Genomic DNA, 25,523 nt, shown 5'->3' on the forward strand with positions numbered 1-25,523 from the left:
ATAAAACTATTCACATACAAAGGGACTTCCAGTGATGTGAACTTCATACTTTCCCCCAGGCAAAGTTTTCCCCTCAGAAAGCAAGACCTGCAAGGAAAGGCTTGATTTTCAAAATTATTTGCATTTCGTCAAAAACAGCAAGGGCAGAGAGTAACCAAGAAAACCGTAGTTCTTAATGCATTCTGAAAGACTGTAGGCACAGGGAAGTGACATGCGCTTTCAAACCCACCCACCCCCACCCAGTGTTAAACTTAAAGTGACTCCCTCCCGTTTCCCTTGTTATATGACAAGACTGAGTTGAATTCTAGATTATTTACATTAAAAAAAAAAAATCTCGGGCTGGAGAGCTAGTATGGCAGGTAAGGCGCTTGCTTGCCTTCCACGGGGCGACCAGGTTCGATCTCCAGCATCCCCTATGGTTTCCAGGAGCCCCGCCAGAAGTGACCCCTGAGCATCGCCGGGTGCAGACCAAAAACAAAAAGAAAAAAGAAAAATCTAAAACTGTGAGTAGAGTCCTATACAAATAAGGCGCAGACTCAAAAGGTCAGGCCTGGCCGGTGAGTGCTGGGCCTCCAACCTTTTCCCAGTGAGGACACGGAAAGAGGAGGATTCGGGTTCCAGGCTGCCCGCTGCGCTGACCCCGGGGGCGAGGGACCGCAGGAGCGCGGGGTGATGGGGGGTTGCCCTCCCTTCATAAGGGGGAAATCTCCTTGTCGTCGTTGGTCGAGGCCGGCGACAAGGAGTCCTCATCCTCAGAGCGCGCGTAGTGCGCCTGGCTGCCGACGCACTTGCAGCCCGAGTGACCGCTCCTCTGCGCGCCTTTGCCTTCCTTCTTGTGCTTCACCCGCCGATTCTGAAACCAGATCTTCACTTGCTTCTCTGAAAGGTTCAGGTAAGTGGCGATCTCGATCCTCCGCAGCCGGGACAGGTACATGTTGGAAGAGAACTCTCGCTCCAGCTCCAGGAGCTGCGTGCTGGTGAACGCCGTCCTCATCCTTTTGCCGTTGGGTACCTGGCTGGCGTCGGAGCTCCCTGTGGACAGAGCCAAGATCAGGCCCAGAGGTCATTCTCTGGCGAGACCTTCTCATCCCCACCTGCTATGCCCCCTGCGAGGACGCCCCTCTAGGATGCACGGGCTGAAGCTCAACCCCGCACCTGTTTTCCTTCCCCTGAAACTGACCCCTTCGCTCGCGCGCGTCACTATTGCGCTGGATCTGGATCGGAAGGGCAGAGACGGCCAGAACAAGGCCAGAACAAGTGAACACCTTTGATGTGCGTGAGGGCAAAGTCAGAGTTAAAGTGGGTCTGGATGGATGGTCCACTCATCTCCCTTCCCTTGCTGATTGGTAAGCCCGCAGGGTCAAATGCGTTCAAACGCCTTAGTCGGCCCCCGACGCCACAACACTACGCTTAGGTCCAACGCTCACGTCCGAACCTCCCGATTCCCACACGCAGCCAGTTCACTGAAAGTTCCCAGCCTTCCAGGGCGAGACCCCAAGGATCAAGATCGAATTACAAGACCCCGCGGATAGGTGCCCCGAACGCTGCGTACCCCGCTGGGTGACCCCCGCTACTTAGGTAAGGCCGGCCAGCGAATCCCCACAAATTGGCCAGATTTGTGGGGGAAGGACCCACTGTCCCCCACCACCCCCCAACACACACACAAAAGTTCCTCCTCTCCCGTCCCCCGACCTCCATTCCGGGTTCCCTCCACCCATGGGAGAAAAGTTTGCTGGGGGAGTTTGCAGGCGCGGCGCGCGGGTGCCCGGAGACGCGCCCTACCCATGGAGAGGCAGTGGAACCTCCGCGGGTCCGCCACGTTGTAGGCAGTGGCGGCGCAGACAGGTGCGTGGTGCTGCGGGTGCCCCAGGGCCGCCGCCGCCGCCGAGCCGGGCTGCTGGGGTGCGTGGTGGTGGTGATGGTGATGGAGATGCGGCGGCGGGGGGTGGTGATGGTGCGCGTGCCCCACGCGCGCACAGAGCGGCGCGTCCCCGGGCCCCGAAGGGAAAGGAGCCTTGAGTAGGGGCAAGGCCCCTGCGCCCCCCGGCGCCCCGCCCCCCGCGGGACCCCCGCTCCCCGGGCCCGCACCCGCTCCGCTGCCCGAGCCCGCGGGCGCCCTAGCGGCGTGCAGGTGCGAGGTGACGCACAGCGGGCACACGCAGAAGGCGCCGCTCTTGCGGGACGGGCAGCCGGGGGTCCCGGACACGGACATCAGCAAAGGGGACGGTACGCCCAGCGGGATGAAGAAGTCCGGCCCGGGGTGCGGCTCGGGCAGCGCGGGCGCTGGCCGCGAGGAGTCCTTAATGATGAGCGAATCCACATAGAAGGAGCGCGACATGGTCGGGAAGGGGGTGCGGGCAGGGGGCCGGGGCGCGGCGGTCAAGCCCCCGGGGACGTGGAGGTGTCGGCGTCCCGCGGCAAACAAAGGGGTCCCCGGAGAGGGCTGGTCCTCGCGTCCCCCGCCCGGCGCCCCAGCTCGGCGGCTTTATAGCCCCGACCCCGGCACGTGATGCTGCGGAGCACCGCTCACTCGGGCGCCCCGGCAGCCCCCCACCCTCGGGATAGGCTGCCCTAGTCCCCACCGAAGCGGCGAGGAGGGGCGGGCGCGCGCGGCGGGGAGGGACGCGGGGGAGGGGGAGGGGGAGGCTTTGCAAAGTGTCGGTTTTGTTAATTTCGCGGGGACGCCGCCTCCCACCCTCCGCTTTCTCCACGCTTTCCTGAGAAATCACTGCGCGGCGAGCCAGCATCCGGCTCTGCTCCCCGAGCCCGGCCCCCAGCACAACTCGCACGGAGCCCGGAGCCCGGCAGCGGAGCGCACCAGGTGCGGACGGACTTTGGAGACTTTTTGTTTTAATTAGGGATGCCCTGTGCTCCCGACCCCTGGAGGTCCGGTGAACTGTTGAGACCTGGGCTTTGGAGCAGGAGCTGCGGCTGTGGGAAGGCTCTGGCCTGGGCATGAGGGCCACGGACACACGTCTGTCTGAGCGGGCTCTCTCTCTCTCTCTCTCTCTCTCTCTCTCTCTCTCTCTCTCTCTCTCTCTCTCTCTCTCTCTCACACACACACACACACACACACACAGAGTTCCTCCAGAGTTTGGACTTGGCCAGTCATTTTGGTGGTGAGTTCCTGTGGCATTTGGTGGCTTAACCCTGAGACTTCCCAGGAGAAAAGTTCCTGAGCTGCTACTTTTGATGCTGGAAACACTCTACAAAGACTACAAAGACTAAAGGGCCATCCTGGGGTCCCTTGGAGCAACTATCAACTCCTGCGGCCTCTCTTTATGCCCCATTTTAGTGGAGACCATGTGTCCCTTTTGCAGAAGAAGACCTTAAAGAGTCCCTTTCCCCCAGTGCCTCGAAACCCTGGGCTGACAGGTTAAACCTATAAAATCTCCAAGGACTGGAGAGACCCCCAACCCCAGAACCCCTGGCCTGCCGCAATCGGTGGAACTTGGGCAGCTAGCAAGAAGCACTTTCCCTTCTGCTTTCCATTTGAAAGCTCCCAAGGGTTCAAGAGAAGGGATGCAGAAAAGATTAGGGAGAAGTGACTTGGTATAGAAGTCTCTGGTCTGGTGCTCCGTGAAGGCATTGGGCCCCAGGGAAAAGGGTGTCTGACAAGACACTTTTGCTCTTCTGGGAAAGCAGGCACACAGAGGGAAACGCTTCCTCTTCTTTCCCATGGTGGGTGAGTGAGTTGGAGGGAAGGAGTCCCTGCCTTCCTTCTCCCGAAACAGCTAACCTCTCCAGCCTGGGTCCTTCTTGGAGCCTGGAGACTTGGGAAGAGCACTGTCTCCTCCTGTCAGAACCAAATGCCCAACCTGCACCCATTCCCCCTTCCTCAGCCTTAGGCATGGCTCTCTCGGTCCCCTTCTTGCTTCTCTGACCATCTCTCTTGCCTGCTAGAGAAGTGTAATTGGGTTGTAGGGACGCCCCACTCTGGGGAGCCCAGGATTTATGGTTGGCAATTAAAGTTTTATGAATTGCAGCTGAGGCTGGTTATTGAGCTATTTGAATGTGATTAGAATTCAATTAGAAAGTGGTTAGTGGACGGTGGGTCTCCAGAGTGTAAACAGACAGCTATTCCAGAAATGTGCTAATCCAACATCTTGTGACAACAATTAAGGAGTCTCAAGGCTGAACTCAGGGCAGCTCAGCTGTAACTACTTTTGCTCCTGCCACAAGGTTTGCCCATGCAGCCAGCAAAGATGCTGGGTCTCTGCCCCGCCTGCCAGGCCCTGGTCCCATCTGCCCTTGTTTCTGTTGGGGGAACCAGTGACTCTCCATATCCTTAAAGTCTAGGGAAGAAAACTGGGAGAAAACTCAACCACCGATGGATGCGGAAGGACCAGGTGTTTTTCCACAGGTCCAAACAGATTTCCAGGGAGGTGGCATGATGGTTTAAATTGATGACACTACAGAAGTATATTCACTTCAAAAACATATAGAATATATGTTTATGTGCATTCACCTTGCAAGAAAACACACACCTCTTCGAGGCGACTAGCTTGCTCACTTTTGCTTTTCCTCCTTTAGATTAGAGTGGACTTGGGTCCGTTTGGGACAGACAGTTTGAGTGGCAACATTTCTAGTAGCTTTAGATTTGCACTGATAGAAACTCCTATATAGCCGTATTACTTATATGCAGCAGCAGTTTTATTTTAGAGAATCCTAATTATGAAGCCTGAGCATCTTAATTCATTTTATGCCCGCCCACAGAAACATCTGGTGGGAATGCTCAGGAATTTTGAGAAAAGAGGCAACTGAGGTTGCTTAGGGCCAAAAGAAGAGAATCAGTTTGGGGCCCCCGACCTTAGTCAAAAGCAGGATGCTGAGAGACTTGGCTCTCTATCAGGTGAGTGAATAGCTGGAGCCTACCACTAGCAAGAAGTTGACAGTCCTGTTCTGCACTGGGGTTTCTCTAGTGTCTTAGCTACATTAATTCTCTTGGGATCTCTCAGTCTTTTCTCTCTTCCTCCTTCTCCTATTTCTCCTCCTTCTCCTCCTGTTCCTCCTCCTCCACTCCACCTCTATCTTCAAAAGTCAGCCTCTCTGTGCTTTGAGCTTCCCTTCCTCCCCTGCCCAGGAAACTCCCCATCTGTGGCCCTGGGGAGCTTTGCCACCGGCCCTTTCTCAGCCAGACCCTTCCCTGGGGTCTTGAACCCACACTGAGGAGGAGACCACAAACAAACGAAAACTGTGCCCCTTGCTGCCCCTGCTGCGGCACAATTTTATTTCTCGATGATTCTGTCCGATAAAATTTCATCGTCCATTAAGTAATCCCCGAAATGAGAGCTCTTATGAGCCTGTAATGAGCTCTAATTGCCACGACTTGGGGAGCCACGTGGAAGGATTTATTCAGTATTAAGCAGTCGGGTACAGAGTACAGGCTGTTACCTAAGCCATTACTTTCATAATTCAAGGAGAAAATTAGTTCTTTTAAAAAGGAGGAGAAAATCCTTTGATATCCCCTCTCCTGCTCAGGATGACAGAGGATGGCTTTGTCTTCCTTGAGTACAAGACAATGTCACAAATTAGAAGATACCGAAAGCGTACCCCATCCTCACCCTTGAGTTAAAAAAATATATACATCAAAGCAGTTCAGAGGTATTTCTTTTCTGGTCTCCGAAGAGAATGACCTGAATTTTTTTCTTAGCTCAATTAAAAGCTTATTTTGCAATTTAAGTTCTTCATTGTGACTGTCCAAATGTCTTCTTGTTTCCTCGCCAGCCCTGAATCCCCCATAGCTCCCCCCCCCCACACACACACCTGGATCACACCTGACCTGAAGTCCACATTCCACTCTACCTTCTCTTCCTATTTTATTTTTATAAGCAAAGGGAAAATAAGGTGCTGAGGCCAAACATTATTCCACAGGCCCTGGAATTCTGACCCCTCAATGTGCTTTACATAACCTCCCCCCCACGGAAAAATTCCCATTTTGCCACTTCCCTCAGCACCCTCCACCGCCCCCCCCCCCCCCCAATCACCACCACTAGTTCAGCCTTTCAGTTTTAGCATTTGCCCAACTCTTCTCTCCTGCTACAAATGAAGGCCAGGAGCAGGGCAGGACAGCCAGGGAGTTGGCTGGGCCGCTTCGGATTTATTTGCTCCTCTTACATTGATTTCATATTAGTTTCTAAAGCAATGAATGATCTCAAAGCTGGGTTTTGTTAGCGGAACACAAACAGGAGACAGGACTTACTTGCCCCCAGCTCCCTTTAATGAGGTCATTATCAAAGCGTGAACAAGTCTATGAATGTTTTATTGAAAGCGCATCGTTAACTTGTATCCATCCTTTTCTGCAAGTGGCATTGTGATATTGCTGTCTGTGGCACATCTTACCCGATATAGCCCGAGATTTCCCCATTCTCTGTAACCAGGCAACCCTTTCTGAATACCCCAAAATTGAAAAGAACCGCTTAGTCTTCAAGAAAGTCCTCAATAATAGTGGAAAAGAACAAAGATCCAGGAGACAACAAAATGCCACAGGGGTGACTTCTCATGAGCAATTATCTCTCATTAATCAGAAGAACAGCTGCAATATTAATTTTCTCTCTTTCTTCCTCTCTTTTCACAGTCCCCAACATTTGAATAATCATAAATTTTGATTTTATGAAGGAGTCACATTTTCAGGGGCTGGGAGGAAAGCAGCTACCTAGGTTAAAAGAAAAAAAAAAGACAAGGAGAAAACGCTCTCATTTGGGTTTTGTTGGCTTTTTGTTTTGTTTTGTTTTGTTTGGGGAGAAGCTGCCAGCAAAGCAAAAATGAAAATAAATAACGGAGGGAGAACACACACACACACACACACACACACACACACACACACACACCCCTCTTGTAGATGGCTGCTGAGAAGCCAGACTCTTCCCGCGCCTCTCCTAAGCTGCCCCTCGCCTTCTGCCTCCTCCCGCTTAGACCCCAGACCCCTTCTTCTGCTTGGAGCTGGGTGGAGGGAGCCGGCGTGGGAGTTTCAATCCTGTTTCTGCGCGTTTAACTTGCAAACGTGAAGCCAAGCGTTGCGGATCTGACCAAAGAGACACTCTTTGGGCGTAACTTGCATTGTGGCCATCAAAAGCCCGCCAGCCTCGGATGAACTCAGACGTGCATTCAGCAGAAACGGGGCGCTCGCTCTCCTTTCAGGAGCCGCGGTGGCGATTGTTCACAGGACGTGTCGCCGGGGTAGGAAAATCAGGGTGCCCAGACCAGGCTGTAACCTGCAAACGGTCGGGGGCGGGGACTTAAAAGATCCCATTAAGGTCGAAGCTGCAATTAACAGTTGCACACTCGGAGAAGCCGACTCCCTCTTTAAAAAGCCTCGAGTGAGGATGCAAGGAGACCAGAGCCTCCGCGGTCCTGCGCCTGGAGGGCCCCGCTAGGCAGCCCGGATGCAACTAGTTCCCTTCTGATGCAAGGCCGAGCGCGCAGGCTGCGGCTCACCCAGTTCGGCATCCCCAAAGGATCCTGCAACAGGCATCTTCGTAGCGGTGGTTCAGAGCCCAAAGACGTTTAGAAACCCCAGCTCCCTCTTTTTTCAGAGTTTAATTGTGCCCTTGAGAGCAAGGCGCTCCGGGCTTCCAAGGAAGCCGTGCGGACTTCGGCTCAGCGTTTCAGGAAGAGCCGAGACCAGATCCGCGGGAAACGCTATGACGGGGATTCTCAGCAGCCCTTCGTCCCCCCCTTTCCCCAACTCCAGTCTCTGCTCTCCGTTCCCATTTAAACATTTTTTTAAATTAAAAAGATTTTTTTTTAATATTAAGGAACCCTGATTTACATACTTATTCACGATTGAGTATCAGGCACAATGTTCCAACTCCAATTCCTCCAGCAGTGTCAACTTCCCAGTCCGCTTCACGTTAATTAATATTCACCCTCCTCTCCATCCTTAGGCTGAACTGGGCACCCCTCCCCCAGCCTTGAAAAGTCCCCTCTGTCCTCGGAATGAAATTTATTGAGCTCCTACTCTGTGCCCCGCGTGTGCTCGGCGCGGCGGGGAGCCGCCTGAAAAGGCCAAGACTGTATCCAATAGAATATTGTTTCATTTCAGCAACAATGGCCTGAGGTGGGGGACAATTATCCGGATAATTGAAGCAAATGCTCCACCTCCCCCCTTCCCTCTCCAGGTCCCTGGCATTTGCCTTCCCCCACCCCCACCTCACCTTTTTTTTTTTCATAGATGGTGAGTTTTGTTTGGCTGAGAATGGGGAGCTGGGGCAGGGCGGAGTTATTTACAAGAATGCCAAATTCCCCACTTCCCTGCGCCTGTTTGCTGAAAGGACTGGGTAGAAACTGCTTTTTAGCAATGGCATTCAAGACACTTTCTAAAAAATAAAGTCACCAGAAAACGATGCAAACCTTTAGCAATCTGGCCTTTCTGTTTTTCATCTTTAGTTGTTTAAAAAGATCACCTGTATTTAAAAGTATCAACCTTACCTATATTGCAAATAGTAATGGCCAAAAGAAAAGAGAGACTGAGAGAGGTAAGAAAAGTGTCATACTCATTTGTGGAATATAAAATAACATAACATGAAACTGACACCCAAAGACAGTAGACACAAGGGCCAGGAATATTGCTCCATAGCTGGAAGCCTGTCTTATGAGCTGGGGGAGAAGGCAGTTGGCTGGAATAAAGAAGAGATCACTAAGTCAATGGTGGTTGGAGGAATTGCCCGGGATGGGAGCTGTGTGCTGAAAGTAGATAAAAGACTGACCATGATAACCTCTGAGTATCTGTCTTGCAAACCATAATGCCCCAAAATAGAGAGTATGGGGGAAATCATCTGCCATAGAGGCAGGGGGAGGGTTGGAAAGGGGGGTATACTGGGGACATTGGTGGTGGGAAATGTACACTCACTGGTAGAGGGATGGGTGTTTCATCATTGTATGACTGAAGCCCAAACATGAAAGCTTTGTAACTGTATCTCACAGTGATTCAATAAAACAAACAAAAAAGATGAGAAAGAAAGAAAGAAAGAAAGAAAGAAAGAAAGAAAGAAAGGTGCCATAAAGGCAAGTTGGGGGTGGGGATTGTGGCTTGACACACTGGTAAAGGGAGGGGTGTTGGAATCTTATTTAATTGAAACCCAATCATGAAGAACTTTGTAATTGTGCATCTCACGATGATTGAATAATAAAAAAAATAGAATATAAAAGAAAATATGACGTGGTACCACTATGACGATAATAGAAGGAAGTGGTCATTCTGGATGAGGACTGGGGCTGAGAGATAAAGTGATATGCATGATACCCTCTCAGTTACATGCTGAAAACCCCAGTGCATAAAAGAAAAACAGAACAAAAGAAAAAGAAAAAAGAAAAACAAAAAATAAGAAGGAAAAAAGAAAAAGGGGGGCCTGAGCTTCAGCACAGTAGGTAGGGTGTTTGTCTTATACAGGACTTACCCAGGTTTGATCCCCACATCCCATATGGTTCCCCTGATCACAGCCAGGCTAATTCCTGAGTGCAGAGCCAGGAGTAACTCCTGAGCATCACCAGGTGTGACCCCAAAAGTCAAATAATAATAATAATAATAGTAATCACTGTCACTGTCCTCCCATTGTTCCTCGATTTGCTCAGTAACATCTCCATTGTGACAATTGTTACTATGTTTGGCACATTGAATACATCATGGGTAGCTTGCCAGGCTTTGCCATGGGGGTGAGATACTCTTGGTAGCTTGCCAGGCTCTCCAAGAGGAGCAGAGGAATAATAATAGTAATAATAAAGGTAAAAATGTCTGCCATAGAGGAAGGCTGGAGGGTGGGAGGGAAACCCTGGTGGAGGGAAGTGCAGTCTGGTAAAGGGATGGGTGTTGGAACACTAGGTCTGAAACTCAATCATGAATAACTTTGTAACTTTATAATTCATGGTGATTCCATTAAAAATAAAATTAATTAATTAATTTAAAAAATTAAAATATCACCTGGAGAACATTATAAAAATGCAGATGGCTTCATCAGAGATTTTGATTTAAGTAAGGCAGGACTTTGGAAATTAAACAAAGAAACAATAACCCAAATTCTCCACTATGTTCTTATGCAGTCAAGGCTTGAGAAATAACAGATAAATCCTACCTCCACATACCCATCTCCTTACTGTGGAACTGAAAGGGAATATCTTAATCTATCAGAACCTCATTCAGCAGAGAATAGTTGGAATAAGTATACTGGGACCCTACTAAATGGCTCCTGGCCACAGAATTACACAGGACACTCTCCACTAGGGGTTTCCAGTAGTAACCCACAAAATAACTCAGAATGGCACTTACAAAACATGTTATTATGAAAGAAGGGCCCCCAATAGAAGGGGAGGTGGTGACATTTGGCTTGGAAGCAAGAGCCATTGGGTCCTGTCCAGGAAAAAGTAATTATAAAATGGGTGATGTTGAGCTGGAGAGTTGGCGCAACAGATTACAATGCTCTGGGTACTATGTTGGCAACCATGGTTCCCTGAGCACCACCAGGCGTGGCCCCCAGAGTCCCTCAGGATGTGCTTCCCCCAAAAAGTGATATTGACAAGGGTACAAAAGGTTTTAATGTTTTTGTTTTTTGTTTTATTTTGCTTTTTGGGTCACACCCAGCAATGCTCAGGGGTTACTCCTGGCTCTGCACTCAGGAATTACACATGTCAGAGCTTGGGGGACCATATGGACGGGTCAGCCACATGTAAGGCAAATGCCCTATCCACTGTGCTATCACTCTGGCTCCAGGTTATTTATTTATTTATTGTCCATGAATGTACCTAGTACCATATATGGAAAGGGGGAAAAACATATGACTGACCCAAATCTCCATAATTTGTTTGGGCAAAAGACAAGTCAGGTCTTTGGATTCTGTGGGGATGTCCACAAGAACAGAGCTGTTAGTCAGAAAAGGAGACAATCAAGAATTGGGAGAATCCTAAGAAACACATCTTAGGGACATAAAGGCTCTTTCCTGTCATTTAAGGTCAGAAAGAGGTTTGGAGAGAGTTCAAAGGACTGAGTACATGCTTTTGCATTCAGGAGACCCACGCTTGATCTCCTGAGGACCACTGAAAGTTACCTCCTGTCACAGACTAGGAATATCCCCGAGCACTACCAGGTGTCCCTCAAACACACCAAAAAAGAAAAGAAAAAGGACTAAAGTGATAATTTATCTTAAAGCAAAATATTAAGGGATGCCAGAGAGATATAAAGTAGATAGGGCCTTTGCCTTGCATTGCATGGAGCTGACCTGGGTTTGGTTCCTAGCATTGAGTATGGTCCCTCCAAGGATGATTCCTGAGTGAAAATCCAGGGGCAAACCATGAGGACCACTGATTGATATCCCAAACTATTAATGAGAAATATTGATACTTCTTTATTCATTTCAAAACAGAAATGTCTTATGACACTTTTTTTGTTTGCTTTGGGGCCATACCCAGCAGTGCTCAGGCGTTACTCCTTGCTATTTGCACTCAGGAATCATTTCTGGTGGGTTTGGGGGACCATATTGGATGTCAGGAATGGAACCCAGGTTCACTGCGTGTAAGGCAAGTATCCTAGCTACTGTATTATCTCTCCAGTCTCCTTTCATGACATTTTTTTATGTGCCCCATATTTAAATTAATTTTGTTTGTTTTAGCAATATGGGACTCACTCTAGGCTCTCACACAGGTATACCTCTGTAATCATACCTGGTGGTGCTTAAAGAACCCTAGATGGTGCTGGGGGATTAAACAGTGGTTTATCAAGATATGTGCCTTAACCCCTCCTACTCTCTCTTTGGTTCCTAAATTGATCCTATACAACAGAATTCCAACTGTGAATGGTGGAGATACGGTCTTTGCTGAACAGTCCTGATTTAAACAAACAAGCTAGGGCCAGGGTATGGCTCAGCAGTGGAACATTTGCCTTGCATGTGTGAGGCCCTGACCACGCCAATAAACAATTATTTTTTTTTATTCATTACTGTGATTTATTTATGAAAATGGATTCAAATATGGTAGTTTGTATCTTTGAGAAATAGGATTTTAGAAGTAACAATAGATAATTGCAGTGATTAAGGTTCTTGTTTGATACATTTTGATTTTTGATAACTTTACAATAAACAATTATTTAAAAAAAAACAAAAACAAAAAAAAAAAACACTGTCCTCCCATTGTTCACCGATTTGCTCCAGGGGGCCCAGTAATGTCTCCATTTTGAGACCTGTTACTGTGTTTGGCATATTGAATATGTTGTTACTGTTACAACAATATGGATATTGTTACAACAATATTAATATGCTGTTACTGTGTTTGACACATTGAATATGTCACTGGTAGCTTGCCAGGCTTTGCCATGTGGGCGAGATACTTTTCGGTAGCTTGCGGGGCTCTCCAAGAGGGGCGGAGGAATAGAACCCCGCTTCGACAGGCTGGCTGCACGCAAGGCAAATGCCCTACTTCTGTGCTATCGCTCCAGCCTTAGATGCATAAAAAATAATAGGAGTGGTTAATTAAAAAAAAAAAGTAAGAAAAAGAAAGAGGAACTTGCTTGGCTCGGGATTGGCTGGAATGGAAGCCTGAAGTGACTGCTGAGGAGGGGGTATAAACTAGGGATGTGCTCCTTTCCAGTGATGCTGTGTTTTGTTTTTGATACTTTTCAGAGATGCTGTGTTTTTTGTTTGATGGATAGAAGGCCTACAGGTGCTCAAGCTTTCTTTCTTATTGATGCATCCAGAGGGAGAGCTTTTAAATTTTGAATGTCGTGCAAGAGCCATAGTATAGCATGTAGGTTGTTTGTTTTGCACATGGCTGACCCAGATTTTATCGTCCACATCCCATTTGGTCCCCCCAGCACTGCCACAAATAATTCCTGAGTGCAGAGCAAGGAGTAGCCCTTGAGCATTGCCAGGTCTGACCAAAAAACAAACCAAAAAAATTCTATATGTCACAGAGGTGTAGGGTCATGGGCACTTTGATGGTGGTGGTTTGATGTAATGTTGTACAACAATCCTATAAACACTTCATACCCACACTACTTAAACTATAATTAAAAAAAGACTTATTAAACTAATACAATTTTTCTGGAGCTGGAGAAATTTTAATTAAGGCCCTTGCCTTGCATGCAGCGAACCTTGGTTTGATCCCTGACACCATATATAGCAGGAGTGATCCCTGACCACAGAGATGGGAGTAAGCCCTAAGCATATGCAGTCAAGTACATATTAAGTGCCTGAGATTCTAATATACTTAGTAACAGGACTGAAGACAGAGCACAGCCATGATAAGGACATGAGAACTGTTTCTGAGGGTGGGCTCAAGCTTCTGCAGGTTTAAGTCTGTTCAGGTGGTGCTAGTGTGTGCCTTTCAACCTTGAGAAGCACAGCCTTGGAAGGGACTCACAAAAGCCAGGAGAGGAACTCGTGGTCAGTGACAAGAATGGGAGAGATTTATTGGTGGAAGAGTCTCCTCTATCTCCAGATGGAAATGGGGGAAAGGACCTTCACGTCTTTGGGAGAAATAAAGGGGCCTGGTACCTTGTAAAGGTCTCCTTAAATCACCTGCAACCCGCATCTCTGGCTTGGGTCTTGGAAAGGAGGGATCAGAGCCTTGGGATTTCCAATGACAAAGCAGGAAGGTCAGGGTGCTGTGTACTTCTCTTGCTGTGTGGTATGCCTTTCTTTTCTTTTCCTTTTCTTTGTTTCTTTTTGGGTCACATACAGAGATGCTTACTCTGTAATGCTCAGGGGTTACTCCTAGATCTGTATTCAGGAATTACTCCTGGCGGTGCTCAGATGACCATATAGGATGTTGAGGACCAAACCCAAGTTGATCACATGCAAGGGAAACGCCCTACCTGCTGTGCTATCACTCTGGTCCTTCTTTCCTTTTTATAGAGGTTGTAGATTGTGTGTGTGTTTGTGTGTGTCGTGGGGGGGGGCAGTGATAGGTCACACCAGGTGGTTCTGAATGTCTATTCCTGGTTCTGTGCTCAAGAGTGACCCATGGTGGTGCTCAGGGAACCATATGCTCAGGGGAGGGGATTTAAACCAGGGTTCCTGCCCCTGAAGTAGGATGCACCCTCTCCAGCCCCACTGTGTGCTCTATCCAGGAGAGAGGAGTTATCCTCAAGGTCTCCTCCTAGCTTGTCACCTCCTTCCAGACCTACCCATCTGGGTTTCACTTGCCTCTGATTTCTAGGTTCACCTGCTTCCTTTCAGCAGCCTGGTCCCTCCACTTCCACCACCGTCACCTTGAATCCAGAGCCTGCCACCATCCCCCACTCCCTACCTCTCTCTAAGACTGATTCACATCCTGACAGTCTCCGCTTTGGGACAAAATTCAAAACTATTATTCAGCTAGGATAAAGAAGGTCAATGGTGGTTGGAGGGTTTGCTTAGAATGGGAGATGTGTGCTGAAAGTAGATAAAGGACCAAACATGATAACCTCTCAGTAGCTGTATTGCAAACCATCATGCCCCAAAGTAGAGAGATAGTAGAAGGAAATTGTCTGCCATAGAGGCAGGAAGTGGGGTGGGGGTGGCAGTAGGGATACTGGGACATTGGTGGTGGGAAATATACACTGGTGGAGGGGTAGGTGTTCAGTGATTATATGACTAAAACTCAATCATGAAAGCTTTGTAACTATATCTCATGGTGATTCAATAAAAAAAATTAAAAAAAACTTTAATAGTCTGGAGAAACATTCCAGTTTGGCTGATCTGGTTTGTAGAAGAGGAAAGAGGTGCCCTGGGGGTGGGTGACAGCAGTCTTCACAGCTGCCCCTTTGCTGTACAGTCCTGCATCAGGAGCCTTCCCTAATGAAGGTGTGCAAGGCCTTCTTTCACCTGAACACCTTCACCTCTGGTCAGATAAAGGACCTTGATTATGGCAGCTTCTCAGATGAGAATCTGAGTCTTTTGGGGGGGGGGGCGGTATACTAGTGATGTACACTCAGGACTTATTTCCGGCCCTGTGCTCACAGCTCATTCCTGGTGGGTTCGGGGATGGGGAGTGGGGAACCATATGAAGTACCAGGGATGGAACCCAGGTTGGCTTTGTGCAAAGCAAGTGCCCTTCCCACCTTCCCTCTGTGCTATCTCTTTAGCCCCAAGAATCCTGAGTCTTAGTGAAGTGCAAGGACTTGTTCAACACCACCCAGCTAGAAATGGCAACATTAGGAGACACTTGCTATTTCTTGATGTGAGGCCTGGAATCTTAGGAACGAGGACATGTTATCTCCTAGCATTTACGGAACTCCTCCTCTGCATCTTACCTTGAAATAAACCTCTAATGCATCATTCATTTCTCACACTGATTTGTGAAGTGGGTACTTTTACTGTTTACCTAGTTGCTTAACATACATCCTTGGTGAGTATGGTTTTTCTCTATATTACAACATTGACACTGCCATGTACCACTGAGGGCCACTGAGGGCTCATACTTGCACATCCAGTTGGACAACCTGCACCACCAAATATGTACAAAAGTTTGTTAAAGTAGTTTGGTAAATAGAAAAAATTGCCTTATCATGGAAAATTAATTTACTTATTGCTCACTTCAAATGTTAAATTTATTGAAAGAAAGTAGGATTTATCTAATGAAGCAGCCAGATGGCAAGAAACATAAATTGTAGCACTGGGCCAAATGTGTTAAAGACCAATCCCACAAGGCCCATGTGACAGAAACAGCACAGAGTGAAATTGGGATGAAGCTAGGAGGAAATAGATGGGATTTTATTCTCCTGTGATCAGGATAGGGAAGGTGATTTTTTTTTTAGTTGCTTATTTTTTTTTATTAAAGTAGGTTTTTGGATTTGTTGTTTTTGTTGTTTTGGGGTAACACCAAGTAGTGCTTATTTCTGATGGGCTACAGAGACTTATGGGTGCAAGGGATCGAATCTTGGTCCAGTTATGTGCAAGGCAAGCACCCTGAAGGTGATCTTTTGATCCATCTGCACACCCCAAACGCAGGAAGTGCTAAAAGACTCACATTTGGATCAGATGAAAGCAACATATTACTGACTTAAAAAAAAACTCAATACATATGACTGTTGGTTTATTTCATTGGTGATGAGATTTAAAAAACCTCTCCTGGGCAAAAAAGCAGTCTGATTTTCTGTTTTTTGCATTGTGTGTGTGTGTGTGTGTGTGTGTGTGTGTGTGTGTGTGTTTCCACCAGTGAATCTCAGATTAGAGTTGGCATATATATTAGAAATGAAATTTGAAATTTGTCGAATGACGTCCCCTATTTACAAAAGGAAACTAAAGCTCTGAGACCTTGCAGTTAGTCCCAGGACAGGTAGCTTGGAGCCAGCCCCCCCCTCCCCCCCAGGATTCCAAGAGGACTTTCAGCTTTTCAGCCCCGCCCTACAGAGCCGATTGCTCCTTAGAGATGGTGGTCAATGGATTCAGAACCCAGCCTCTCCTGCATCTGCTTCTCCTATGGCTCCTGAGTCCCTTCCTAGTCTCCCCTCTTTCCTCTCCTGCCCACCCCCTTCTCCTTCTTCCTATTCCCTCTTGTGTGCTCTCTCTCCCTCTCTTCCCTCTCGCATCTCTCACTCCTGCAGTACCAGAACCCCAAGTCTCTCTTTAATCTTCCCCACTGCTCATCCCTCCTGTTACCTCCCTTCCGCCCCCTCCCTCCCTCAACTCTCCTCCCCACAGAACTTTTCTCTATGAAAAACAAACCTTTAAACCTTCGCATTGAACGCAAACCCATTCACATTCACAGTCCGCCTTGACGGAGAGAGAATGGGGCGTGCACGCGAGTGTGTGCGGGCGCGTCTATGCGCGCCTGTGAGTGAGTCTATGTATATGCATGTACGCGTGCGTAAGGGTGTGTGTGCAGGGACGCGCGTGTGCGCGTGTGTGTGCGCGTGCGTGAATGCATGTGTGCGTGAGTGTATGTGTGCATGTATGTGCATGTGTGTGCGTGAGAGTGTGCGTGTGCGGGGCGGGCTGCGGGAGCGTGTGCCGGAGTGTGGACTGTGCACAGGCGAGGATGACGCGGCCGGCCGAGCGGGTTGTATGAGAAGTGCTTGTGTGTCCTGCAGGAGTGAGGCGTGTGAGCGAGGAGGTGCTGCTGCAGGGGCGTGGGCAGGAGTGTGGGTGTTGGTGAGCCGCAGTGGGGAGGGTGCGAGAGCTCAGCACGCGATAACAGCGGGTATGGGTGTCGGAGACCCAGGGCGCGTGAGGGTGTGCAAAAGGGCAGTGGGGGACGAAATGGGTGCTCGTGGAGACGCATGCAGGGTGGTGTGTGCGAGCGCCGGAGGTGAGGGTGTGTGGGGGCAGCGTGTGCGAGAGGGGGGATGCCTGCGGGGGGGGGGGGGCTTCTCGAGCCCGGCTTCTTTGCCGCTGCGTATGCACCTAGGGGCCCGGCGCACCCCCCTCCTTCCTTAAGCCTCCAGGTGAGCTTCAAGGTGGAGGTGGCTTAATTTGTTTGGCCCACCGTCCCATTTTCAGAAAGAAAAGAATCACCATCTGTACCCAGGCTACTATCTCCCTGCCCTTCCAGTGCTGTGTGTGTGTGTGTGTGTGTGTGTGTGTGTGTGTGTGTGTGACACTGCTTTAGAGCCTGCAAATGGCAAGTTGACTCTTAGAGGGGATCAGCGTGAGGAAAGTTTCCTGGAGAAACCTTCATGCCTAAGTGGGCAGAGCCCTGGGAGCTTGTGCTCTCATCCCCTTGCCCTTCGCTTCACTCCCTTGCATTCTGGATCACCTTCCACCTGTGTATTCATTCACCTAGGACTTGTGGTGTGCCTAGAGTGTGCCAAATTCTGCGTTAGGCACTGAGGAAAGCAGGACAGCAAAGATGGCTTAGCTCTCAATCCACACAGAGCTTCCTCCTGGCTGTTGCAGGGTAGCTGCTTTGCAGAAGGTTAAAGTTACAAACATACATTTTGGTTTCTGCCTCGTGTTGACACCAGCAGGGCAGCAGCACAGACTGGTGAAGTAAGAGCAAACGCATGTCGTCTCCATCACAATCTCATCCTTTTACCACACTGCTAATTTTAGTTTTGGACATTTCTCACAGTAGCCAAGATCTGAAAACAGCTCAACAACAGATGAGTGGACAGAGAAACTCTGTGTGTGTGTGTGTGTGTGTGTGTGTGTGTGTGTGTACACACAATGGAATACTCTATAGCTATAAGAAAAGATGAATCATGAAATTCACCACTATGTGGATGGAATTAAAGAGTGTCAATGCTGAGTGAAGTCAGAGAAAGACAAAGAATGGTCTGTCTCATAGGTGGAAAACAAAGAAACATAGTAAGCAAATAATTGGTCAATGGTAAGAACTCTAAAAACTGGCCTATAAAACAGTTTTCCAAGTGGGTGGGACGGAGTGGGGTGCTTGGAGGGGACCATGAGATACTGGTGGGGGAATTCTGACACTTCGATGGTGTATGTGTTGAAACATGTACCCAAATTCTATTGTTGACTTTTTATTTTGTTTTTGTCTTTGAGCCATACCCACCAGTGTTCAGGGAATACTCCTGGCTCAGTGCTCAGGGATCATTTCTGGGTGCTCAGAGAACCAAATGAGGTGCTGGAGATTGAATCTGCATCAGCCTTGTGCAAAGCAATCACCCTTTTCACTGTACTACCTTTCCAGACTCCCTGTGACTTTTATTAATAGTCATATAAGTCACTGTGTCTAAATAAAAAGTGAGTGGTTCTTTTATCTCCCACATCTATGCCAATATGGGTTGTTTCATTCTATTTGATTTGTGAGATGATATTGTTATTTTGACTTGCATTTCTCTGATGATTGGTGATTCAGAGCAGTTAAAATTTTTTAAAAAATTTTTTTGGTTTTGGGACCACACCTGGTGATGTTCAGGGGTTGCTCTTGGCTCTGCACTCAGGAATCACTCCTGGAAGTGCTCAGGGGACCATGTGAGATGCTGGGGATCCAACCCGGATTGGCTTGTGTACAAGGCAAATGCCCCTACCTGCTGTATTATCAGTCTGCCCCTCCCCTCCAATAAAAGCACTTTTAAATACATGTATTTTCTATCTGCATGTCTTGAGAATGTTTTTGTTTTTCTCTTCTCCCCAGTTTTTAATAGAATTGATTATTGTTTTCTTGTTAAGTTCTACAAGTGCTTTGTATAGCTTGGGTAAAAATCCTTTGTCAGGTGAGAAGTGAGCAAATATTTTCTTCTACTCTATAGGGTGTTTTTATTCTGGTCATCATTTCTTCTGGAGTGCAGAAGCTTCCTAACTTGATAAAGTCCTGTTTGTTTATCTTTACTTTCATTTGGTTGCCCATTGGCACTGAATCATTCAAGATGTCTCTAGATTCAATGCTGTTAAGGGCTCTTCTCAGGTTTTCCTCAATTTAATTTATGGATTCTGATCTGATATCAAAGACTACTGCTTGGTAGGGCGTTCGCCTTACACGCGGCCAACCGGAGTTCGATTCCTCCGCCCCTCTCAGAGAGCCCGGCAAGCTACCGAGAGTATTCGATATGCCAGACACAGTAACAACAAAGTCTCCAATGGAGACGTTACTGGGCCCGCTCGAGCAAATCGACCATCAACGGGAGGGCCTTTACCTTTACCTTACTGCTTGGCTATAAGAAAAGAAAGATCATGCAACTTGATGCTACATGGATGGACTTGAAGAGTATTATGCTGAATGAAATGAAACACTCAGAGACAGAGGCAGAATGATCTCTCTATTTAATATGTTGGATATTAAAGAATAAAACATGGTAAAGGAATAACAAATGGCCCAAAGTAACAGAACCTGATCACTAGTTTACAGAACTGAGCTTACCATGGTGGATCTATGGAGGGGGGTGGCAGGGAGAACTTCTGGTGGAGGTTGTGGAGTTGTAACACTGTATGCATCAAATCCTATCATGAACGAATTGAAAATTGCAGTGCTTAAAATTAAATTTTTTAATAATTTTGGGGTCATACCTAGTGGCACTCAGGAATTATGCCTATGCGCAGGGATCACTCCTGGTAGTGTTTGGGGGACCATATGGGGTGCTGGGGATTGAACCCATGTCTGTCACATACAAGGCAAGTGCCCTACCGGCTGTACTTTTGCTGCAGTCCCCCAGAAATGTTTTAAAGAAAATTAAAAAGTGGGTGAAAAAAAGTTGAGTCTGGGGTTAGGAGGTCCTGTGTAAATCCCCCTTTCGTGAAAATGGAAATCACGATGACACTCTTCTCACTGAGCAGCTGCAAGTGTGACATGATGACACTTGGCACAATGCCTCACTCATGGCTAACACTCAGTATGGGATGATGGTGATGCTGATGTTTCTCAGGCCTGGGACAGTGTTGTGGAGAGCTTGAGCTGCTTCATTTGCAGCTAAAAAATTTAAGAAGTTATTTGTAGACTTAAATAAAAAATTTCTGGTACCTGTATCAACAGCATAAAGTTATATCAGATGCTTCCTTTTCATTCTTCTATAGTGGCTTCTCTCCCAGTGTTCAGTTGTCCAGATCTTACGCAGAGTGTCAGGGTGGGAGCAAAGACCTCAGGGGTAATAGTGGAATTTTTTTTAGTCCTGAGGTCCTTGCTATTTCTATTGCTAAGACTATTTCTAGCTCACCCATATGCATTAGTGTGAACCTAGCCATGTGAGCTAAATTGTCATTAATTATGACATAGGAAAAAGGTTTTTTGATTAGCTCTGGATTTCCTTGGAATAAAGTTCAGTATTTCCCAACATGGGTGTTACTGCCCACCTCCAGGGCTCACTGGAGCAATGAAGGGATGGGTAGAAACCTCCGTATAATTGAAGGGCAATTTCTTTTTGTCTCCTGAAAGAAGGCAGATTCACAGAGGAATGCTTAATGATAATACTATTTAAAAAGTCATCTGTAGACTGAATAAGTTTGGAGACCTCTATTAAACTAGTGTAGGCAATTCTTTTTTTGTCTTTTTAAATAAGTCTTTCTTCCTGAGATTTTTCTTTTGATATTCAAGCTAGTATCACAAGATAAATCACAAATAAACCATGGTATAGAGAGTCCAGTGCTTGCCTTGCATTTGGCTGATCTTGGTTTGATCCCTGGAACTGCTTATGTTCCCCTAAGCCCCACTAGGAGTAAACCTAGAGTTAGGAGTATGCCTAGGCACCCACTGATTGGGGGGGTGCCTTCCCCCACACACAAAAAAAAACACCAAAACGCAAACAAAATCCCAACCACCAAAAACCAAGTAAAATCCCAAAAAGGTCACATTTAAGGAATGCTTTTTTTAAATTTTTCTTTTTGGATCATACCTGGTGATGCACAGAGGTTACTGCTGGCTTTGCACTCAGGAATTAGTCCTGGTAGTGCTCTGGAGACAATATAGGATGCTGGGAATTGAACCCAGGTTGGCTGCGAGCAAGGCAAATGCCCTACCTGCTGTACTATCGCTCCAGCCCCAAAGGTGGGTTTTTATTGAGAGTTTTTTTTTCCAGAAAAAAAATTATCAAACACAAACCTAGAAAAGGGTGAGCTTGGGTTGCAGAATCTAAATTCTTCCATTTATCAGTTGAAAAGGATTTTTGTCTTCACCTAGCAAAGCTATCTCTGTTACAACCAGAGACACTGTGGTCCCAAGAGATGAAGTGGTGTGAGTGGACAGAATCTTGAGTGGTTGCCAGGAAGGAATCAGTGTTGTTGCTCTCTGCAGTCTCAATTTGCAAGAAACTTCTCTGACAGGGGGAGGAGAGGAAGAGGACCCAGATCTCTTCTCTATAGGCGCACATTTTTGCTGCTGGAGAATTTAATTCCATTCCTAAAACCTTAGAGTCTCCCTTACCTTTTTTTGGGGGGGGGTCACACCCAGCAATGCTCAGGGGTTACTCCTGGCCCTGCACTCAGGAATTACTCCTGGCGGTGCTCAGGGGACCATATGGGATGCTGGGGATCGAACCCTGATCAGTTGCGTGCAAGGCAAACGCCCTACCTGCTATGCTATGACTCCAGCCCCTCCCTTACCTTTTTTGGAGGGGTACACCTGGCATTGCTCAGGGCTTTCTCCAGGCACTGTGCTCAGGATCACTCCCAGCAGGGCTCATGACATCATATGGGATGTTGGGAATTAAACCTGGGTTGATCTGCCTGGATTAAATCTCCCTGATAGGATGAAAACTTCTGAAGCTCATTTATGTCTGTTGGGACCACTGAGAACAGTTCCTGGTATAGTGGGTACTCATATGATATTTGATGAGGTATTTAAAAAAGAATGTTCTAGATCCATTTCTAAGTATTACTCTACCTTTCCACTACACAATGTTTTGGAGTTTACAAGACTTAAAGTTGTCGTACCATTGGATCTGTCTGCACAGTATGCAAACTAGATAAGGATTATTTTTTTGTTTTGTTTTGTTTTGTTTTGTTTGGGATGCCACAGCCAGCAGGACTGAGGGCTTCCTCCTGGCTCTCTGTGGTCAGGGATCATTGCTGGAGTTGGATGATTGGAACCTGCAGCTGTGCCAGGGATTGAACACTTGCAAGGCAAAGGCCTTACCTGCTTTACTATCTCTGTAGTCCTGGGCATGCTTTTTTAAAACTGTGATTTCATTGATGAAATCAGAGGTTCCAGGATTTATCTAAAAACAGATCCAGAAATAGGATCTAAATCAAAATTTTTTTCCTTTAAATCTTGAGCTATATCCAATAGTACTTTGTGCTTACTCTTGTGTCTGTGCTCAGAGATCACTCCTAGTGGTGCTCAGAGGACCCTATACCAGGAATTAAACTGGGTTGGATGCATGCAAGGCAAGTGCTTTATGTGATATACTATCTTTTAAAACCTGAATGCAGTTCTATTTTGGTTGTTTGTTTTTTGTTTTTTGTTTTTGTTAGGGGGAACACACGACAGGGCTCAGGCTTTCTCTTGGCTTGGAGCTCAAGGATCACTTGTGGTGGGCTCAATGGACCATATGGGTGCCAGAGATTGAACCTTGGCCTGCTGAATGCAAGACAAGCATCCTACCTACTACAGTATTGCTCTGGTTCAAAAGTGTCATTATTGATGGGTTAACTTCTTTATTCTGGACCTCTTGGTTAAATGAGGAAAGCTAGGAATTAGCTGGATTCATGGTGTCTCCTTGTAAACCCTGGCTGCAAGATGAAAGCTGGGGTTCTGTCTCCCCTGCCTGCCACGGGCATTATCTAGCCTGAGCTCAAGTCTGGGCTGAATGAGTGGTGCTTGAAGGAACACATCACCATGGCCACATTCTCTTGTTTTTATAATTTACATGGGTTTGGGAACATGAGATATTTGACTGTTTTGTTGTTAGTGCAAGCTCATTTGGAGTCTGGCCTCCATCTCTGTAGTTGGCGGATTGCCTTCGCCTGTGCATTTGCTCTGGGCAAATCAACAGACCATCTTAGTCAGTATTACAGTTTCTTCCTCATGTTTGGATTCTCTGTCAGTCCATCAGACTTAGCTGATGAGCTCATTGACTGCAATCTGATTGAGCAAGACAATGTTCCTCATTCTCTGTACACACATAGCACCATTGTCTCCCATAGAATCCCAGAGCACTTGCCATCCCCATGAGAGCATTAGATTTCAATAGTCATTCATCAATAACTGCCACTAGAGAATGTGTCATATTGAGCTGCAATGGTAGTGAAAGGGCATAATGTGATTTAATAATTAGGTGAACATATATATAATCACCAGTTCTGAACAAGTGTTTAAAGATAATACATTTTCCTCAAGGACATTCTTAGGTAGCAAAATAAATGACAGTTACCTCTTTTTGTTATTGCTAAACTGGCATAAAGTATTACTTTTCTGTGTGAAATGGAGAAAATTTAAATATTTTTATGAGTCAACAGAATATTACTTTATTGATTGAATCATTATTTAAATGTTTGGTTATTTCCAGGCTGTCTCCATGCCATCTCCTGAGACAGAATAACTGTCTCAGGTATGCACTATTTTTATGTTCCAGGTGCTCTAGACATGAATTACCACGCCAAAAGCACTATTTAAAGGAGTAATGTGAGCGAAGTTAACTGCATCATTGCCATTCTGGGGTGCATTTTATCTTTGCATTTTCCTTTTGATTTCTTTTTTTCCTTTGAGATTGTGCAAATTAATTATGTCTCAGACACTGTGCCTAATAATGATCCCAGTTTCTTTATATTGGTCAGATTTTTGGTATTTTCAGTATAGTGTCAGATTTTCAGTATTTTCAGTATAGTGTCAACTAACGATAAAGCATATCAGAATAATGGGTTATAATAATAATAGTGGGAGAAACAGCATAGGCGATAAGGCACTTGCCCTGTATCTGGCTGCGGTAGCAAAAACCCTGGTTTGAGTCCTGGTACCACATGTGGTCCTTTGAGTGCTGCCAGGGGTCACTCCTGAACACCAAGTCAGGAATAGTCAAGAGTGAGTAACACTGGTATGGAGCCTCTCTCCACCTCCACCACAAGAAGAAGAACACTACTTTTTTTCCCCTTGTTCTTTTAGGGCTTGGGGCCGTACCTGGAAGTGCTCAGAGATTACTTTTGGTTCTTATCCTTAGGGATTAAACCTGACCATGCTCTGGGGCAACTCTATAGTTGATCACATGCAAGGTCACCTTCACTCCTCCATTATCTCTCCGGCCTATTTATCTCTTTTTCTTTTGGCTACCAGGGACTGCAAGAGGAAATCATGGGAAGTTGGTGTGTTTTGTTCTATTTTGTGGTACCAGGGATCAAATCTGGATTGGAGTCGAGCATCTTCCACCCAGATCCTCCAAATTCCAGTAGGCAGGGGTCACACCCACCACCTGGCCCCCTGGCGCCGTGTAATCCCATCAGCGGCCAAGACTCAGAGACTATAAAATCCAGATCCCGGAACCGCGCGGCCGCGAATCTTATCAGAATATTGTCCCATTCCTACTTTGGACAAACTTGCAGGCTATCGAATGTAGCCTGCCCACAGGGCAGAGTCTAGCAAACTCCCCGTGGCGTACCAAATATGCCAAATACCAGTAACAATGATGGGTTTCATTCTCCTAAAGAGCCTTGAATATAATCTCAGGGCTAGGATGAAAGAGACGTTACTGGGGCCTGCCCGAGGCAATCGACGAATAACAGGATGATGAAATGAAAAATGAAATGAAAGGGATCAAATCTAGGACCTCATGCATGCAGGACAGGCACCCTAGCTGAGTGAGTCACATCCCTAACCCCAGTGGACCTTAAAATAGAAGACTTAGGTCATATCATTGGAGGAACTTCTGAAAATGTGAGAAAGAATTGCTATTGATATTCAATTCAGTTTATATGTCATTATTTCCTAAGAGCTACCTGTATGTAGTATGGACACCAGGATAAACAGAAGTTAATCACAGCTCCTGATGAATCACATGGGTATATGAAAAGGGATAAAACAGTCTGTGGAACCACAGAGGGGGAGCAACTCTTCTTGGTGGCCTCACAGACTGTGGGGTTGAGCCTTGAATGATTTCTAGGTTATGCTCAAATTACAATCAACACAACAACACTGGGAGAAGAGACTTATAGACGAAAGAGTAACACCCAAGAATAGTAGAGATAAGGACCAGGAGGACCAAGACTTGGGAGCCAGCCTCAAATGCTGGGGGGAAA

General features: G+C 46.9%; 1 protein-coding gene across 1 annotated transcript; it reads right to left on the reverse strand.

Moving 5' to 3' along the window:
- Positions 1-687: 687 nt before the first annotated feature.
- GSX2 (GS homeobox 2) lies at positions 688-2,447 on the reverse strand. The gene is made up of 2 exons (XM_056111371.1): positions 1,783-2,447; positions 688-1,032 (listed from the first exon to the last, which is right to left on the reverse strand). Exons 1-2 carry the CDS (start codon positions 2,336-2,338, stop codon positions 692-694), a joined length of 897 nt encoding a protein of 298 aa, XP_055967346.1. The 5' UTR covers positions 2,339-2,447; the 3' UTR covers positions 688-691.
- Between the last annotated feature and the right edge of the window lie 23,076 nt (positions 2,448-25,523).

The sequence above is a fragment of the Sorex fumeus genome, unplaced genomic scaffold (genome assembly GCF_029834395.1).
Source record: "Sorex fumeus unplaced genomic scaffold, SorFum_2.1 ptg000013l, whole genome shotgun sequence".
NCBI lineage: Eukaryota > Metazoa > Chordata > Mammalia > Eulipotyphla > Soricidae > Sorex > Sorex fumeus.